The following is a 20,635-nucleotide window of genomic DNA, read 5'->3' on the forward strand; positions in this document are numbered from 1 at the left end:
AGGGAAAATAGAAATAAAGTTAAAGGAGGCTGAGATTGACGAACCGTATTCCGAAGCAAATCCCGAGCCTACTCCAATTTGAATTTTTTGTACTCCATTAATTTCCATTTTAGTCCCTATATTTTCTGTAATAAGTAAATGAACCCCCTCCCTTCGTCCAAAAAAATTACTCCTATGAAGTGAATTATAAATCAATAAATGCAGTGTTTCAAATTATTAAAAAAATATATCACAAATGTGGAAAGTGATGACTGATGATTCATATGATAGGAAAATGTAATAAAGATATTGCTGGCCACGTATTTTCACTCGTGTTTAAATGAAAAAATGTTATCTAAAATTGCAAAAATGGACTATTATTAAAAGAGGTATTATTACAATGCGTTCGAACATAAATATCATGAAAATATTAAAATGTTTCATATTAATTTGGAAAAAAATTAAAGAGACGTGACAATATTACACAAAAATATCAAAGAAAGTACTAAAAATATTTGGTGATCATTAGCAGTAAAATGTTTAGCAATTAGAACGTATTCTGTTCAATTATATGTTTGACATTTTATTAAATCCAAATCAAGTGTATAAGAATTGTTTGCCAATGGGATTAGGTTGATTTCAACTATATTTTCAAGCATTCTAATATTATTACCTATCTTAAACTAATTTTATACTATAAAAAATCAAATAATCAATTGTGAACCATATGCTGATATGGACTTTGCCATGTATGTTAAATGTATTGGGACTTTGTTTACTTATTTGGGCTAAAAATATGTGATTAATATAATCAAAATCTCAAAGCCCCAAAGTAACCCATATAATGTCATTGTTAGGATTATAAATAAACTACTTTGGATAAAATTCAAATTGTATTTTTACATTCAACATAGTATTTAGATTGTAAAAAATGATTGAATAAATATATCACTAGTTTTTAGAATAACAACAAGCATTCCTTGAGTCAAAATTAAGCTTGATTAGTTTGCTTCTCATCTAATCGTGTACGTAATTTATTTCAATTTTTCTAATTTTAGATAAAAATCTAGATTACAAATAAATTGTTATAAATATTGTAAGTAAGTATTATTGAAAAATGAAAGTACATAACATCCCATGATAAAGTATTAAATATTCTTCGAAATATAGGTCTTAAAAATTCAAAATCAGCTAGCGAAATAGAATGATGATAAACCTACTTTTCTTTCGGCTTTATATTCCTTTCTTATCCATTATTAAGTCAATTTTGGTATAGACAAATATGGTGGCTATGTGAATTTATTTAGTATATTAGGACCAAATTGATGCTTTAATTTGTGGATTTGGACAACCTTAAAACTAATTTTCCTCTTTCTTGCATGATCAGATTTCACTTTCAGCCGTTAACTTTTGCTTTCATTTTTCTGTGTCTCGAGGCAATGCATAAACAAAAAAAGCATAATTGGAAAGAAACTAATACACGTAGATTTAACATTATCTTGTGACACACTGACATAGTATTATGGAATTTTTTATTATTTTAAATTATAGTACTACATGTTTTTTTTTCTAATTTGCATTTCGATTTTATATTTCACCTTGTATTTGACTAATTGAATTTTGAGGAATCCCCAAATCGGGAAAATTCAGATCGCATTGGCAACAATAATGTATCCATATATGGATTTGGAATGCTAATGATTAGAATTAAATATGAATAAATATGGGTAAACGCTGGGTACCCATTAGTTGTTCTGCAGTCTAACTTTTGAGATTAAAAATTTTTAATTTGCAACTTTTATTAAAGGTGTGTAAAATGTAATTAACAATTTATTTATTTTCAAAATGGAAAAGAATATAGAAGCATGAGATATTTTCACAGAAAGGATGATTTCACATAAAAGTTCTAGAGAGAAAAAAAAAGCTCTACATAAAAAAATTAAAAAAAAAAGCTCTACATAAAGTAGATCAAATTAATATTCTTGTGAGTTGGAGTTTTCTACTTTTCTTTTTCATTTGTTTTTTGGAGATGAATCTTATTTAGTGTGAATGTGATAAAGTAATTTTGTCTACTTGATCCAGAATCCATGATATATTATATTCCACAATACGCAAAAATAAATATATAAATTATTTTTGTTGGGTCCTCGGTGGTGCACACCCGAACTCCACATTACTATGATAATGTCCACATTACTATGATAATGTCCGCTTTGTGCAGAGCCCTCACGGTTTTGCTCTTGGGGTACTCCCCAAAAGGCCACTGTTGGGTCCCCGGTGGTGCACACCCGAACTCCACATTAGTATGATATTGTCCGCTTTGGGCAAAGCCATCACGGTTTTGCTCTTGGGGTACTCCCCAAAAGGCCTCATACTAATGGAGTTATGGTAGCCTATTTATATGCTTGCAACTCTTGTCCATTCTTCGATGTAGGATATAGTTTACTTCACCACAATTTTAGTATGAAACTTGCCATTTAAGCGTCTGGCAAATCCATTTTAATTAAGTCGATCTTAATCAAATACACTAACTGACTATATCGTTTTACCGATCATTAAAACTGAGTATTTTTGAAGTGAGTACATTGGTCCATTACGTTTTAATTGGTCAATATTTTTCATTAATAAAAATGAAATAAAGATTAGATGATCTTGATACCCAATTTAAGAAAATTGAAAACTATCTTTTCACAAAGTAGGAAACTTTGATTCATCTTTTTGTATAGAATCTCTTTGAATTAAGACTACACGTTAGAGATGACAAGATTTCAACAATTATCTTTGCACAAAGCCAACTTATACTTTATATTATGCATACGGTTTTTAATTTAATTATTTAATACTAGAATAGTGATTAATTGATTTCAATTCTTATATACTGCTTAATAGTATATAGTACTATAATTTTAACATGAAAAGCTACTACTATTGGAATTTGGAAATATCTATACAATAAAAATCACGACGATAAATCAAGTAAATACAAGGAGCTTTTTGAACATGTGTTAACATGCCTAAATGTTTGCCAAAATGCTAAAATTCCCATGCATGGTAACATGAATCTCCATAAGACCATAACTGTAAAGTCTTATAAAAATTCCTTTTTTCTTCACTTTTTTCCTGAAACTTTTTAGATATTAACCAGTTTAGAAAAAAGAGATGTGGAACTTTAATAAATTGAGATTTTGGATATAATCGTATTTCATTTCGTGTTAAATTATATAAATATAAATAACTACAAATTAAATACATATGAGAATAACATATTAGTATGATTTGAGTTGATTATACTTAACTTATTTCTCAGTAATGGTGACAGGGAATGTTTTTTCTTTCACATTAATATCTGTAAATTTCATGCCAACAAGATGGTATTATACTATTATTAGCCCCCAATATTTGAAATGTTATTATCTTGACTAACTCTGACAAATAGGATTACAAAATAATTTTTGCATCTAAATATAAAATTGCAAATTGGTTGGGATTTAAGATTTTTGGTCGCACTTGCATATCAACATTATATCTATGGTTGATTTCTTGAACAAACTCGTTTTTAGAGAACTAATTGGTTTATGACTTTTTATTCAGGAATAATTCATGTTTCTACCTAATAATCATTCATTTCAGCACCATGCAAGCCAATTAACTTTTTTCCCTAGCAGGTTCAATTTTGTATTTAGTTTTCTAAGATCTTAACAAACTATTTGTATAATTGTATATAATAAAAAGCACACATAAATGAAAAACGATTAAGACGCAATAAATCAATGCTTTGTTTAAATTTAATTTAAAGGCATAAAAACTAGTGGAATGGGAGTACTTAATAGATATTATATATAAACTCCTCAACAAGCACATTTTTTAACAATTTAAGTGACGTTTTATTCTATATTTATAAAAAAATAGGAGTATTAAAGTAATGCTTCTCTCTTGATTTTTTTGAAGCTTGTAATTAAATAAGGTCGTCAATCAATAACAAAACATCAAATTTAGTAGGAGTATAAAGTATTCATGATTTTGTCACATAATCAGTGAAGCTTAGTCATGCTTGCTTAATCAAAAATTAAAACATGTATAATTAGGTATGGCCATTTCTGTATAAAATTAGTTGTTTATGTTAAAAGATTTTTAGTCGCATAAAGACAATTTACTAGGGAACAGTTAATAAATTGTTCATTTTGATAAATAATCACTTTGGACAAGTTTTTTATTGACATTATTATTAATTTTATAATAAAAATATCATCATAATTTGACTTTTTTTCATCAACTTTAATTATTTTTTCTTGAAATGCTTTTAAATTTCTTAAAGGATATGCAGTTCAAAGAATCAAAAGCAGAAGCCAAATTTCAACGAAAATTGTACGTCAGCATATTATACTATAATAATAATAATAATAATAATAATAATGACTATGTTATTATGAATGTTATCTATTATCACTATTAAAATTATAATGTATAGAGATTAAAGAAAGATATCAAGTTGGTGTTAGCATCCCTGTCTCCCATTTAAATTTGTCACTGTCTGTATATTAAATTTTGTATCTACGTACTAATTTATATTTTGTCAATATAGGACGTGACATCATATTATTTATGCTATAATTGAAACGATAATTTTAAGACAACGAAAATACTAAATAAAATTAATATCTCCCACAGCATATTTATCACGTAAGACTAGTATGTGACGTGGTTGATTCTGCATGCAAAAGAAAAAGATAAATACTTTCTAATAATCTTTGCATTTCATTTTTTTCATTCTTTCTTTCTTTTTTCATATTTTCTTTCTTATGCTCCAAACAAACTACAATTAAGAAGATTTCTTTCTTATGCTCCAAACAAACTACAATTAAACTCTTTTGGTGAAGATCCCAAACTCATAATTGTTAAAAATCAAATTATCAATATATGCAAGACAAAGCCATGCATTAAAGAAAACACTTCATCAATAATGCAAAAACCAAACTCAAGTATTCAAATACTGAAAGGGAATATAAGCACCAAATAGATTCTCAATTTCTCATCCTTTTGAAGGTCTAAAGAGTCAAACTACCAATTTCTTGAAGGCCAAAACTGCCCAAATACTTTCTTCAACCCAATGCAAAATCCATTCTTTTACCTATATAAAAGGATAATACAACCTCCAAAAACCACCACCAAGAAAGAAACAACTATTTTTCATTTCAAAACCCTCAACAATTTCCACTACACTATTTCAAAAAAAAGAATACATGTATATATAATTGATGATCACAATTTCCCAAAATCCCCATCCAAGGAAGCAAGAAATCTCTTCCTTCCTTGAGTGTCTCTCTTTCACCATTAACACAACATATACTCTTCCTCTCCCCCTCTCTCCATTCTTTAATTTCTGACAAAGAATGCTTCCTCAATTCTCCATTCTCTTGGTTTGCATCTTCTTCCTCTCTCTCTTCTCATTCACCTCATCCCAAAATCTCTCTCTCCCCCATCAACACCCTGACCCTGAAGCTGTTGTCCAGCATGTTCAAAGGTAACACACACACACACACATAGATAGATAGATGGATACATTGATGGAAAGGCATTGAGCACAGATTCCTCCACATGGGTTCTGCTCAAAATTGGAACTTTTTATCTGGGCTTTGATCATCTTGAGCTTTTATGAGCTGGGCTCTTACTTAATTTTGATTCGAATTTTTAGCATTCATGTCTCTGTTTTTGTGTGTGTATGTGTGTTTTTGTGTTGTTCATTTTTTGTTAACATTGTTCATGAAGTTGTTAAATTTGTTCCGTAAATTTGATTCTGATCATTCTACTTGTATTGAATTTGGCCCTATTTTGGATTTCTGACATTGCCCCTTTATCTATCATGTGTACTTACTTCCCCTGTTTTTCCACTGTGTGTTGTGTGTGTGTGTTTTCTGACATTAAATATCACATGTGGGTCTAGTTTGATTTTGCTCTTTTATCCCCATTTAGTTACTAATTTATTGAAATATAACAAAATTTATCATTTAAAGTTGTGAAATTTCCCCCAATTTGGTAGGAGTGTTAATGCCTCATTTTCAAGAAGGCATCAGCTCCTCTCCGCCCCAAACCCCACCGGCATTGCCCAATGCCTCACCGGAAACCCCATCGACGACTGCTGGCGCTGCGACCCGAATTGGGGCTCTAACCGCCAGCGCCTGGCGGACTGCGCAATCGGCTTCGGCCACGGCGCTTTGGGGGGAAAAGGAGGCCGTTACTACGTAGTAACGGACTCCTCTGACCGGGACGCGGCCAACCCTGCCCCGGGCACCCTCCGCCACGCGGTCATCCAAGACGAGCCCCTGTGGATCGTCTTCCAGTCGAACATGGTGATCAAGCTCAAGCACGAGCTCATCTTCAACAGCTACAAGACCGTGGACGGCCGGGGCGCGACCGTGCACATCACGGGATCCGGGTGCATCACCCTCCAGTCCGTGAGCAACGTGATCATTCACAACGTGCACATCTACAACTGCGTGCCCTCGGGGAACACGGTCGTGAGGTCGAGCCCCTCGCACGCGGGGTGGAGGGGGAGGTCGGACGGGGACGGGATATCCATCTTCTCGTCGAGGAACATATGGATCGACCATTGCGCGTTGTCACATTGCACCGATGGATTGATCGATGCCATCATGGGATCGACCGCCATCACCATCTCCAATAGCTACTTCTCCCACCACGACGAGGTTATGCTGCTCGGCCACAACGACAACCACTTGGCTGACTCGGGGATGCAGGTATTTATCCGCGTTGTCTAGGCACGTTGTGTTTTTCATCGTTGCTCTAATTAACGACGTTGTGGTGTAGGTGACTATCGCGTTCAATCATTTTGGGGAGAAGCTCGTGCAGAGGATGCCGAGGTGCAGGAGAGGCTACATTCACGTCGTGAACAATGATTTCACCGAGTGGCAAATGTACGCGATCGGAGGGAGTGCTAGTCCCACCATCAACAGCCAAGGGAACCGGTACATGGCACCGGCTGATCCCAATGCTAAGGAGGTAACAACAGTCAATCTCAATCCATTTTGCATAATTTTAGGGGGAAATGATCAAATGTGTGATGAAACTTTTTGACTTGTTTGTGCTCACATGGAAATTGAGATAATTTTTAAGAAAGATTAGAGTTTGATTTGAGTTATCTAATGAAATGTAGCCTTCTTTTTAGGGAGAATATTGATTTGTTTAGTGAGCTATTCACTAAAGTGAGATATCTATACTTTGATTCTATATGCTTTTTCCTCAACTTGCAACATATGAGATTTGTTGGGATTACATTTAAGGACCATTTCTTTATGAAAAGACTTTTGCAAGTGTCACTATCACCATGTAATATTAATCACTGATATGAGCAAAAAGTTTTGCTGAATTTGAGAAATCGGTTGGATTTATAGGTAACAAAGCGAGTGGACACGGACGAGGACGAGTGGGCCGGGTGGAACTGGAGGACGGATGGGGACCTTCTGGTGAATGGCGCGTTCTTCGTGCCATCCGGTGCGGGGCTCAGCATGCAGTATGCTAAGGCAACGAGCGTCGAGGCGAAGTCAGCCGGGCTCATCGACCAACTCACCATGAACGCCGGTGTTATTGGTGGCCAAAGGTACACTCACTCTCTCTTCCTTTTTTTAGCTCATGATAATTCATCCATAATATGATTATTGTGACAAAAGGGGGGTCATGCTAGTGATGGTTTTTTACTTGCGCGTTAGAGTTTAACCTAAGTCAGTAGCGCGCCAAGGGTATTTTCGTCTTTTCACGCCATACGGTAGGATCACTTTTTGTTTTAGTTAGGCGGCTTTTGGGGGTGCTTGTGTGCCTTTATAGCCACATTTTTACTCTTATGAGTGCTACATCAAGGCCCCCCTCACCCAAATTGACATATTCGCCCTTCGTTCACGCACATTACGCATAGAAACACTCAATATTCGTTACGTTTTGTTCAACCAAATATGGCTTTGAGGTTCATTACATTTCACCTAGCCGTTCACTCTAAACCATCACCCTGTCCATGAAAACTAACCCACGATTCACCTAATAACACCTCCTCTCAAAAGCATGTACAAAAAAGGAGCTATTGGAACCCGATGCTTATAAAAGGATGTCAGGTGACGACTCCCCTCGGGAATCTATGTGACCAAAGGTCCTTAGGGTTTCCAAGCTGTCTTTTAGGGCTTTTCTTCTTTTAGCAAATTTTATCAAAGTAGTCTTTCTTCAAACTTTAGAGAATGTATTTGGTATATCCACAATGAGGGTAAACTCTTGTTTTCCTTTTTCATTCTTCTTTTTGATAACTAAAATACTTTCTATCTTCTGAATATTAGGCATTTTATTTCCTATAGATCCGACTTGTATATTATCTATTATTCGTCACACATAGTTCTATTCGAATATAATTTCAAAACTCGTTAGTCAATCGAGTGTAGCATTTATCGTCATTTTGCCTATCCTATCTCCCTCTTCAATCCCTTCTCTCGCTTGTTTTGGATAATGTAGGTCATTTCATGTCTCTGTTTGGCCAATTTTTTTTTGAAAGAGATTTATTTACCTTTATACCCTTCTTCATGCTTTCCAGCCAATGGTGGGCTCCTTTTAGTTAGACTTTTGGGTTGTGGGCCTGGCCCACTAATAGGCTCTTTTCTTGGGCCCACTTCTCCTACCGGTTTTGTTTCATAGATGTTTGCTTGGGTCATCAATAAATATTCTTTGAAAAAATTACCATTTGCCCCCCCCCCCCATTTTCCTCAACTTTTTATAGTGATAAAAGAGAATTAGTAATGATACTTCATTTTATATGGCCAGCTAAGTTGTGTTTCATCGTCTTATCTTTCTCTAACTCTTTATACCTTCTCAATGTACAATTTTTTGGGCACTCAAAAATGTAGGTGTCTCTTGTACAATGACCATATTACCGTTCTCTTTTGGTCATTTGGATTCAATTTTCTAGTGAAAAACCTAAATCCATTCTTAAGAAACATACTACACTTGTTGTTTGGTCTATAATGATACCGCGTTTTAGATTCAAGGAATACTAACAGTAATGAAGTAGTATTTAATAGTGTCGGTATGCACATAAATGTATTTGTAACGTGTAACGAAAGAATTGTAGTTCGGGACTGGATAAGAGTTGAGCTTATCCTAGGTAGGTTCATTTGAGTTTTGAATTGCTTTACTACTTAACATAGAGCTTTCTATTTAATACATTTGGATATATAAGATTTATGACATAGCGACATTGAAGCTAACATTCACATCCAACCACATATATAAATGCAAAATGATCACAAATTTTATACTTTTATAAATTCTAAAATAATGTGTAAGACGTTATATTTGACATTGTATACGTTATTTAGTTTGTCATTTTTAATACACATATAAATACATCATTAAACAACATATATACATCGAATCTGGCATCTAGATTCGTTCTTGAATTTTTTTCATGACAAAAAAGTCTACATAATAAATTCAAAATATTCGATTGATGATGTGAGGAAAAAATTTGTCAAATGAACTGTCACACATTCTGTTTCCAATTATGTGGATCCCACTTGTGGGAGGTCCTTTTCTCTTTCAATTTTCAATCTTAATTTCAATTCCTAATTTTGTAGCTACCAATTTATGCATGTGAGCCATCAATTTACTAGGTGGCCCCATAATTAATAATATTGCACTTTTTGGGAAATTAGTGTGACTAATGTTATGCTATAATAGTTGATGGAGTATGTTGAGTGGACGGATAATGATTTATATGAGCATCATTTATTTGGGCATCTCATTTACTATATTTTGGGGCGTGATCAATTGTTAACTTTTCTAAATTGCTAACTCATCAATGCGGTGTATTAAAAACATCAATACGATGACATTAATATATCAACACATAATTTTATTGTTGACATTTATCAACATAATATATTGAAATGTCAATAAAATTATGTGTTGATATTTTTAATACACTGTGTTGATGAGTTAGCAAAGTTAGAAGATTAAAAAGTTAGCAATATAACGCATTCCACTGCATCTTATTATTCAAGTTGATTCTAATGCCTTAAAATTAATGATGTCATTAATTTTAAAAATTAAATACTAGCAAATTAACAAATTGGATTTATTTAAGATATTGGAATCAAAATAAATTTATAAACAAAATAAGATAAAACATATTTATATATGATGTACTAGTATACCAAAAACTCTTCGTAATCAGTATGTATCATTTATTAAATCATGCATTCAAATCTTCAACATAAATAACCGACAATTTAATAGATACCATGAAATATTGAATGGCTCTCATTTGTGTAAATGACATGCATTATTGAAAATGGACTAATGTTACATTAATTAAATTTGGTGGATTCATTATAGGGACAATGGGTATAGCATATCATATGGGGGAGGGGGGAGGGCTACCGGCGCAACCAGTAACGGCGGTGGCGGGCCCGACGGCGGTGGCTATGGCTACGGCGATGGTGACAACTATAGTATGATATTTGGGAGCGGCGCGCCACCAACTCAATTATCTCGGCCACCCACCACTATCTTATTGTCTCTTTTAATTATTTTGATTTTGTATACTATAATCAATTGTGATGGTTCACTATCATCACTCTCATTATAGATATAGAAAAAAAATGAAAGGAATTTGGGAAATGGTATAGGAATGAGCAAAGAAAAGAGGAATTTATGAAGAAGTTTTAGATTTCAAATGAAAGTAATAATAGAACCTTAAATCGAAAACATTTTCGTTCTCGTATTTCACTTCATCAATACACTGCATATCATAATTTTACCGCGACTCGAAAACCATACACGACCACTATACGGTCAAACAGCTAGAATCATCGGCATGAAAGTGGTTCGTCTCATGCCACTCACTCGAGTACAACCCCACATCGGGTTGTAACGCATCCGATCCTTGCAAACTCACTTGGGCAATGCTCAAGTGAGCGGCATGAGTTTCAAGAAGCAGCAACACTTTCACACAGAAAATGAAGAATAGTTCAAATGTACTCTAAAAATAGACAAACTATATGATAGAGAAAAGTCCTCTAAAACAAGCTGAAGATCAAATTATAAAAAGTCACTTCAAATTATGAATGATCAACAAACAAGTGTATATCACCAGAGATTCAAAATTTAAATGGATCCAAATCTTTTAGTATATTTCTATAATCAAATTGTCAAAGAATAGATGAATGATTATCTACAAAGCTCTTAAACAGACTAAACAACAGTCTAATCCTTGATTTTTTCTGTTCAAATAGTTGGCCATTATTTGGATAAAGAAACAAAAATGTTTTAAAAATGAAAAAAATTGATGTGGAAAACACAATTCAGTCTTAAGTCATACCGTACCTCCTTGGTTCGGATCTTTTTCCTTTCCTTCCAGCTCTCGTGGTAGCAAGCAACCAGCCAAAGGAAGTCGCCGAAATTCTACATCTCCCGAGCATCTGGTCTAGCCAAATCCAGAAGCCATCAATCAATGTTCTTGTTCTTGAAATTATATTTTAAAAGCCCACCTAAAGATCACTAAATGGGAACCTTTGTCGTCTCCTTAAGCGGCCTCATCAGCTACCTCTTCCAGTCTTTTCCAAGTCGTGATGCGTCTCTCCTCCAACTCCTCTGCCATTGTCTCCTTCTCCTCATACTGTCTCTGGCACCGTTCATATAGCTCACTGTCCATCTCCACGAACATCCTTCGAACATTGCTGCTCAAGCCGTTGATTGCCTGGTTCCAATGATATTGTATATTCTTCTCCAGAGGATCGAAAATGATTGGTAAAATAACATGCCGATTCTCTGCTATCAAGGCTACTATGTGTTCGTTGTTCCACCAAAAAAGAGCTCGTTCAGCTACCTGCGTAACACAGAAACGGGACAATCTAGACAATCAACCAGCATCAAGAATTTCTTTAAATAAAAAATTATTAAGTTACCACATCACCAATATCCAAGAGTTTAATTAGATCTCAAAGGTTGAATAAGCAAAATGTCTAGACATATCTATGAAAGTAATTCACAAAAATGAGGGTTCTGATGAATATTATTAACGTCCTGGCACTTTTATGAGGGTCCGTTTAGTACACAGAATTGAAGAATTGAGGGTATGGAGTTGGAATTGAAACCTTTAATTCCAAATCTAGTGTTTGGTATAAAAAAAAATACTTGAATTTGGAATTGAATTACAATTCCGAATTCAAATTCCGTATCAAAAGTAGATAATTGGAATCTCATAAAGCACACACATAGTGTGCGCACATTCTAATGACACACACATTCGGCAAACACACACACACTACACACAATGAATACACATACTGCACACACTGCTCTGCACACACATACTGCACACACTGCTCTGCACACACATACTGCACAAACACACACATGCTGCACACACTGCACCAACACACACACACACACATGCTGCACACACTGCACAAACACACATACTGCACAAACACACACACGCACTGCACACACAATACGCACTGCACAAACACACACACACACACACATGCCGCACACACTGCACACACACATACACATGCCGCACACACTGCACAAACACACATACACATGCCGCACACACTTTTGTGTGTGCAAAGTGTGTATTGTGTGTGCACATAATTTTTCAAATTCAATCCCATATCAATTATTTCATTCTACCAAACAAAGAATTCGGAATTGGATTCTAATTCAATTTCTTCCAATTCAATTCTAATTCCGTGTACCAAACAGACCCTGAACGTATCCACAAAATTTGTCTCTAATTGAGTTGCTCTTCTCTCCATACAATTAAAGATATTGTCACCAATTAATACGTGCATAAGATTTTACGAAGTCAATTCCACCACATTAAGATCTACGTTGATACAACCACACAACATGGTGGGAAGTGTGTTAACCAAAGAACACGAGAGAATACTTCATAGAACAAGTCTTAGCATATGTGAAAAAATCGTAAGCTTCACATAATCAGAATGCGTATTTTGTGTATGTGTGTGTGAGTATGAAACTCAGTGATCCGTTCCATGTCTTATCATAGGCTTTCACAGACACTCGTACACACAGAAATAACATAATCACATTATAAATTATCGAATGTACAAATAAAAGGGTGTTACGAAACCTGGAAATGCGGGCTTCTGATGCTTCGTCCGATTTGTTTAAACAAAGGAACCATACAGCGCTTGAACTCTAAAGATTGGGTGAACTCCAAAATCTCTTCTAACTCCCCAAGAAACAGAACCTCTTTGCCACAGTTTGAGATAGGCCAACACTTCAGCAACCCCCGAATAACGATATCAGCCAACCTGTAATCTTTCTCAACGAATAGCGTCATACAGTAGGACAACTGATGATGGTAGGAAGCAACACATTTAGGTTTGTGTAACGGAATAAGTGCTCGTATAAGAAACAACTTATATTCTTCTTTCATTGGCACTGAAAACCCATAGATGATACTCGAAATAATCTCCAATAACTCGTTAACCCCACCATACCTCTCCGTCTCAAATATAAAACGGTACAAGATATTGTTCATTGCGCTCCTTATATAGGGCCGATGAACCATGAACCTCCCATACATCCGATGAAGAATAGTCTTCAAATACTCCCTCTCTCGTATATCCTCACAATCAAACAGATCAAGCAGTTTTAGCACAAACGAGTGATTGAGGTATCTCTTAGCAATCCTAGCGTCAGTATCAGACGACACCACATATCTCAGAAGCAACTCGTAAACTAGTTGCAAGTGAGGCCAGGACGGGTCCATATACATATCTTCCTCCTCCGGATCTCCACCCGGTCCGCCAGTAATCTCGTGGGCTGCAGGTGGCAAGCACCGGAATATATTCAAAGCTATCATCTTGATCATCTCATCTTGCATTATCTCGTTCATTTTACACGACCCCTTCTGCACAATGTCGATAAGCTCCGCGAGCGTCTGCCTCTTGATCTCCTTCTCCCGCGCAGACTTCATCGTATCCACAAAATCGAAGAAGAAACAGCACACATGGACCTTCCTGATGAAAACCCCGTGTTTCTCATTTATCGGGGTGTCCTTCAAATTCGGAAGCACCTCCACCGTTTTAGGCCTCGGTGGGACGACTGGACCAGCCGTCGGCTTCGGCGTCACATTCGTCCGTGATGCGTGATTGACCGTCACAGCAGACGGCGGAGCTGCCGGTGCGGGAACTGGTGCCTCAACCGATTCCCTGGAGGCCTTTTTCCCCCTTTTCATTATTTTGTTAAACATCTTGTTTTTGTTTTTCATTAGAGATACTAGATCACAAAAACAGTCCTTAAAACACTAATCAACTACTAATTTCTCCCCAGATCAAACCCAATTTCTCATCAATTTTATTCAAATTTTCATCTTTTCCTACACAATCCTAACCTAGCCAGCTCCCATACAAATGCCACACCTGGAAATTGGCAAACACAATACAATATCAAACAAAATTTGCATCAATAGCGTGAAATTGAGCATTTTTTATTGAACAATCATCACAGTCGCGGAAATATTCTTCCATTTTTGCTGTAATTAAAGCAGAAAGTGAAAAAATAAGTACCTCAAATGAGATTAGCTGCGAATTGAGAAGACAAAATTCAAATCTAGGAATCACGACATGAGAGAAAAAACTACGTATGCAGGTGTGAGATAGAGAGAGAGCTGCGTGTGTCGATTTGGGAAACAAAGATCCGAAAAAATGGTGGCAAAGAGAAGAATTGTTTCATTTATAGCTAAATTTTGTTCTTCAAATTTGGATAAAATGTTTAATTAAAAAACATTATCAGAAAATACTTAAATCTTCAATACTTTTTCAACATTAAGCATTGTTATAATGTTATTTGATTAAATTAAATTATTTTTAATTAATTGCCATAAATTTATTTGCAAACGGAAATGTATAAATAAATACAGAATTTTATCTACAAACCTCTCTCACTGAATTTTGACTGAATTCAATCCGCCATCAACCACCGCGAAATGGCGGCGATAGCAGCGGCAGCCGCCGCTCTCTCAACGCTGAATCTTTCTAGAACATCCGTAATCCTCCCCCGCTGCCACCTCCGGAGAGCGATTACCTCATCTCTCTCCTCCGCCACCACCGAATTAGGCGCCAAATTCGCCGCGCCCAAACCTAAATCAAAATCGCATAAACCCTCGCCGCGCGAGGACTCTGAGCCCTACATCCCGTGGACTGTCAACGACGACGAGAGCGGCGCCGTCACGCTCAAGACGACGCCGTCGGAGCGTTTCCTCAGAGCCGTCGCCAATGAAAGCACGCAGAGAAAGAAGAAGAAAGAGGATAGAGGTAGTGGCGGTAAGGACAAGCCTAGGGTTCCCACAGCTGAGCCGAAGTACTCTAAGGCGGCGCGGAGATTTTACAATGAGCGATTCCGTGAGCCTCCGCAGCGGCTCGCGAAAGTGCTGGCGGCTGCCGGAGGTAAATGCCTAAATTCTGGATGTAATTTGATGAAATTAGTTGGGGATTGAATGTATAGTGATTGTTTGATTGAAGAGCTGACGAAGCGCAAGTGTTTGATTGACAGGATTTGGTTATATAATCATACATTTTCAACCTACTTAGTTGGTTAATCAAATAGAGATAACATACTATTATAATCTGCGTGAAACCACAAATTGAAAGCTGTAAATCTGATTAGTCAATATCTTATGCTATTTGTGAATCTGTTTTGATTGACAGTGGCTTGATGGCATCTAGGAGAAGTAGCGAGGAGCTGATTTTTCAAGGGAAGGTGACTGTAAACGGCTCCGTTTGCAACACACCGCAGGTTGGCATTACATTCATTTTGGGAGTCGTATCTATGTAATGGTATTTAGCATATACCGTGAATTTGTGATACTTTGTTATATGCCAGTAATATCAAGAATGGATAGTTAAGATGACTATAGGTTCTCATTTTGTGTTTCTTGGTTCTTTGATGATGGGGGCAGACTAGAGTAGATCCTGCTAAAGATATTATTTACGTTAATGGAGGCCGTCTGGCGAAGAAGCTTCCTCCTAAGGTCTATTTTGCCCTGAACAAGCCAAAAGGGTTTGTTAACCAACTCTGTCTCTGATTGTCTTGGCACTTAATCTCGGCTCAATATTTAACAGAACGGGAGTTGATACAAAAGTTCAATTGGTGCAGTTATATATGCTCAGCAGGAGAGAAAGAGACGAAGTCTGCACTCTCTCTGTTTGATGATTTTATGAAGACCTGGGTAGGGCTACTAAAGTTGCTTTTCCCACATAATTTATATCAGTGTGCAACCACTTTTTGCTTAAGATCCCAGTCGCTGAATTAAGATCTTTGATGTCTTTTCTCAGACTAAAAGGAACCCTGGAACACCAAAGCCTAGACTTTTTACGGTTGGCCGCCTTGATGTTAACACAACTGGGTTAATTATAGTGACAAATGATGGTATAGATCTGTTTTATGCTTTGATCTGAAATGTGCAAGTTGATATATTTGTCTTGATGAATCAAAATTTCCATGTAATGAGCTCTCTGTATGCTTTAGGTGAGTTTGCCAATCAGATTTCACATCCTTCGTCCAATTTATCCAAGGAGTAAGGGCTTTACTTCCCCCCTCTCTTGCTGCAACTCTTTAACATTAAAAAAAGTGTTCTTTAAAGCCTTCTGCATTTTGGCTTTAGCATTAATTAGTAAAGTGGCTTTAACATTATCTAACAAATGCATCAAATTTTATGGGTGACAGATACATTGCATCTATTAGTGGTGCGGTCAGTAAGCGGCAATTGATTGCCATTAGTGAGGGAGCAGTTGTAGAAGGTGTCCATTGTACCCCTGATCTGGTGGAGTTGCTACCACGACAGCCAGATATTCCGAGAGCTCGGCTTCGCATTGTGGTACTGCTGTAACTTATGCCTTTATCTACTTTCTTGGCCTGAAATGTTGCCCAACTTAGGATCTCTTAAAAATTAAGAAAACTAATAATAGAAAAGTGCATGTATTAGGTTGTAGCAATATTGTAAAATGTACTAATGGAGAATAATAGAATTTGATCTGTGTTGTCTTTGAGGTCATCTGATATTAGTGGCTTCTTTTATCACAACTGGACACCTGCTTGAAATTGGTCGGGCTTGAAAGTAGTAAAGTTGCCTCATGTCATCTGAATAGGGATATTTGCATTAATGTATGACTGGCGGGTTCACATCGAATCAAGACGAATGTAACACCTCATTGTTTCCTTAATGGGTCAGGTTCACGAAGGAAGAAATCACGAAGTGAGAGAACTTGTAAAAAATGCTGGACTTCAGGTACTGTACACTTATCTTTAATTGATTCATTGACTGATGTTTCTAGCAATACCTGAATCAACAATAAAGGCAAAACGTAACTCCTAAAAACTCGAAATATCATCATCATCATCATGTTTCTTTTGATCCTGACAAATGTTTCTGATATTCATCAAAACTGACCTTTTGAAGTTAACAAATAGCCCAAAGGTCCTAAATCATGTGCATCTGACCTTTTTCTCTTCAGTTTACAAAGTAGCATTCTAAATATCAACCACACACTAGCAAATAAATTAGTTTTGTTAATGGCTTTCGTCTTTTCTCTGTGCTCGTTTCAGATGCATTCCCTGAAGCGTGTGCGTATAGGCGCTTTCAGGCTTCCAACAGATCTTGGGTAAACTTTTCCACTTCAAAACATGCTGCTGATCTCTTTGTCATAACGAGATTTGCTGGATCGTTTTAGACTAGTTTTTTTTTTCTTGATACATCAGCTCTTTTAACAGTTTTTTATTTCACATATATCAGAAGTTCTTTCTTAATGATCTATTTACATATATAACTGTGCCATCTTGAACAGACTGGGCAAGCATCAAGAACTAAATGCAGCTAGTTTGAGAGCACTCGGCTGGAAGACCTAAAGACGTTGCTCACGAATGGCGATACGAAGATGACATTATCAATCCAGTCACCACGTAGAGTCTATGCTTGTTTGAAATCAAGAATTTTTTTACCAGAGAAGGTCGATTTTAAAGGGAATGTGCTGGTAGAATTTAAAATCAGTTTTTCTGTCTTGTATAGTTTACTGCACTTGCATTGCAGAAATGTTGCAGTGTCAAACCACGACTGCCACGTTAGATAGGGTTGTAAATGAGTCGAGCTATTTCGTTCGGTGATGTTCAGTTGCTCAAAATTAACTTGTCACGTGATAGTGCGAGATTGAATCAATCTATGATTACCCGATAATAATTTTGTTATTCCGTGATTGCGCAAGATTGAATCAATCTGAAAACTGTATAATTAGTTCTAAGAAAATTGTGAATTCTAATAGACATCATGGATCATACATGTGTTTCAAGAGGAAAAAAAAATCTAGTCTTGAAGATTTGAAAATCCCTCCAAATCCCTAATTCCCAAAATCAGCTGAGAAATTTCCCCAAATCTCAATCCTCATCATCACTCTCATCACTAAAGTAACCCTTCTTCTTCTTCTTCTTCTTCTCCTCTCTCCTCTCCTTCCCCTCCTCCGCCGCCCCTCCCCCATCCACCACCGACGCCCAATTCTCCATCTCCAGCTCCCCTTCCTCCTCCTCCCCTTCCAAATCCCTCCCCCTCCGCCCGCCCGGCGCACCTTCTTCGGCGGCGGCGGCCGCTCCCTCGGCCCTAGGAAATTCCGCGGGCACTCATACGACAAATGCCCCTCCTCGCCGCACTCGTAGCACCTGCTCTTGTCCCTGTACACCTTCTTCTTAATGAACTCCGCGGCGCGGCCGTTGTCGGCGGCGATCGAGGCGCCTAGGGTTCGGCCGTTGAGGATCTTCCCGTCCATCTCCTTCGCCGCGCGCGCCGCGTCCTCGCGCCGGACGAAGAGGACGAACGCCACGCCCCTGCTCTGGCGCGTGGCGCGGTCCTTGAGCACCGTGACCTTGGCGAGCTTGCCGAAGGTGGAGAAGATCGTGTGGAGATCGGAATTCGTGAGGTTGTAGTCGATGTTGCTCACGTACACCGTCGATTTCGATGGAACTAGGCCTCCGCTGTTTCCGCCGCCGCGCGAGGATCTGGATGCGGCGGTGGATGGCGGCGTCGCGGCGGAGGAGTAGCGGTGGAAGAAAGTGTCGTCTTTTTCTTCGTCGCTCTGATTTCTCTTGCGAGACATTTTTTTTCCTTTTTTTGCGGGAAATTATTATTATTCGATTTATATGAAGTTTTCAAGCTGAAGTCGCAATTGTTATTGCAATTAAGTGTTAAAGTCGCTGAAGCTGTTTTAATCATCTGTTTTAAGTAATTAATTCTTGAAATAGAAAAGGAATTATACTAGTTAATTAAAATTTCAGGAATTGTAGCTTATTTTCAACAATATGAATTCCAACTTGAAATAATTTTGATAAGAAATTAGTAACTGGTTTAAGTTTAATTATTTATGAATATATTGGCGTCTATTTTAAAACATTTACAAATGAAGGGTTTTAAGGTTTAAAGAAGTTATAATTTGCTTCTTTTTTAAGTACAATAACGAAATAAACAGTTTACACACATTCAACATAAATATTTAAATCCGAACCTTGTGTATAAACGAAAAAAAGAAACTATGATGCCATCAAGTATTTTAGATTCTACAAGCAATATAGTTTAAATTGAGGCATTACTAAATGTAAAATATCCAAATGGTTCCCAATAGAAAAAGGATCGAATTTTGATTTACAACAACCCTACTCTACATGACTAGACTGCAACAGGATACGAGCACAGAGTCACGTTCCGATTTAGCCAGTCGAGTTCTTTATACGTCGAGCCTTTCAGCGCTCAGCTATCAAGAACTCGACTTTGCAAACTCTACTATATAAACTAGACCAACGAGGCCGGATAAGATACACACGGTCGAGTTCCAGGCACAACCTAAATAACTAGACGTGTCTGTCTCCAATATGCTATCACTTGTAGAATCGAAGAACACGAGCTAAAAAGAGTACAGAACTAGAATACATGTAGAATCGAGAATAACCTAATGAATGGTACAACAAAGGAACAAGGTTTGCAGTTGCCGGGACATCACCATTCCGAGGAGGCGTGGGAGTCGATTATTGCTTTGAAATTCGAATCTGAGATAATTAAGAGAGGGAAGGGTTATAGTCTTATAGTCTTATAGATGCCTGAACTATTTTCAGTAAGGAGTTATTCTAATCAAAGAGCCCCTCGTCATGCCAGATATCAACCAAAAAGTCGACCATCTCCTGCAAGGCCCGACAGTTAAGTTAAACGATGCGTGTTGTTCTAATAGAAGCGAGATCCAAACACGCAAGTCGCTGCACGTTGCAGATCGTAACTACATGTACTGTAACATCATGAAGCATAAAATCCATATACGGGGTAACTTACAGTAAAATCCAAAGACGGGGTAACTTACAGGTAAAGGGATTGGCTCGGAGAATGGCTCGTGAGTCAAGAGCAGATCTTCGTAGGTTGTGGTCCAGCTGCAAGAGCATGTCAAGAAGCATTCATCACACAGAAAAAAAAGAACTACAACACGAAGCTTCTCGTTTTTGAGAGCCTAAAACCAGAAACTGCATCTAGTCGATACCAATACCCATAAACTTCATGTATTGATAGCTATGAATTTGTGATTTCCATTTATTGATCAAAGGA

General features: G+C 36.9%; 4 protein-coding genes and 1 pseudogene across 9 annotated transcripts; 3 read left to right on the forward strand and 2 right to left on the reverse strand.

Annotated features, from left to right (window-relative positions):
• Positions 1-5,177: 5,177 nt before the first annotated feature.
• Positions 5,178-10,691, forward strand: LOC121765287 (probable pectate lyase 5). Its single transcript, XM_042161371.1, has 5 exons — positions 5,178-5,500; positions 6,017-6,734; positions 6,805-6,996; positions 7,389-7,594; positions 10,366-10,691. The coding sequence occupies exons 1-5, from the start codon at positions 5,370-5,372 to the stop codon at positions 10,616-10,618; spliced, it is 1,500 nt and encodes a 499-aa protein (XP_042017305.1). The 5' UTR covers positions 5,178-5,369; the 3' UTR covers positions 10,619-10,691.
• Positions 10,692-11,141: 450 nt separating this feature from the next.
• LOC121765288 (serine/threonine protein phosphatase 2A 57 kDa regulatory subunit B' beta isoform-like) lies at positions 11,142-14,814 on the reverse strand. 5 transcript variants are annotated; one of them, XM_042161373.1, is made up of 4 exons: positions 14,577-14,814; positions 13,133-14,429; positions 11,542-11,857; positions 11,142-11,450 (listed from the first exon to the last, which is right to left on the reverse strand). In XM_042161373.1, exons 2-3 carry the CDS (start codon positions 14,276-14,278, stop codon positions 11,555-11,557), a joined length of 1,449 nt encoding a protein of 482 aa, XP_042017307.1. In that variant the 5' UTR covers positions 14,279-14,429; positions 14,577-14,814; the 3' UTR covers positions 11,142-11,450; positions 11,542-11,554. The 5 variants fall into 5 exon arrangements, with proteins under 5 accessions (XP_042017307.1, XP_042017308.1, XP_042017309.1 ...); XM_042161374.1 differs by having other exon boundaries at positions 11,142-11,455; XM_042161375.1 differs by having other exon boundaries at positions 11,520-11,857.
• Positions 14,815-14,995: 181 nt separating this feature from the next.
• On the forward strand, positions 14,996-15,505 carry LOC121764529 (putative ribosomal large subunit pseudouridine synthase SVR1, chloroplastic). Its single transcript, XM_042160538.1, has one exon. The coding sequence runs from the start codon at positions 14,996-14,998 to the stop codon at positions 15,503-15,505; it is 510 nt and encodes a 169-aa protein (XP_042016472.1).
• LOC121766106 (putative ribosomal large subunit pseudouridine synthase SVR1, chloroplastic) lies at positions 15,314-18,249 on the forward strand. 2 transcript variants are annotated; one of them, XM_042162447.1, is made up of 10 exons: positions 15,314-15,455; positions 15,717-15,804; positions 15,968-16,068; positions 16,165-16,237; positions 16,344-16,437; positions 16,537-16,585; positions 16,735-16,885; positions 17,240-17,296; positions 17,614-17,669; positions 17,853-18,249. In XM_042162447.1, exons 2-10 carry the CDS (start codon positions 15,724-15,726, stop codon positions 17,911-17,913), a joined length of 723 nt encoding a protein of 240 aa, XP_042018381.1. In that variant the 5' UTR covers positions 15,314-15,455; positions 15,717-15,723; the 3' UTR covers positions 17,914-18,249. The 2 variants fall into 2 exon arrangements, with proteins under 2 accessions (XP_042018381.1, XP_042018382.1); XM_042162448.1 differs by lacking the exon at positions 17,853-18,249 and having other exon boundaries at positions 17,614-17,673.
• A 47-nt stretch (positions 18,250-18,296) lies between these two features.
• Positions 18,297-19,172, reverse strand: LOC121766107 (annotated as a pseudogene).
• Positions 19,173-20,635: the final 1,463 nt, after the last annotated feature.

Source organism: Salvia splendens, chromosome 14 (genome assembly GCF_004379255.2).
Source record: "Salvia splendens isolate huo1 chromosome 14, SspV2, whole genome shotgun sequence".
Classification (NCBI taxonomy): Eukaryota; Viridiplantae; Streptophyta; class Magnoliopsida; order Lamiales; family Lamiaceae; genus Salvia; species Salvia splendens.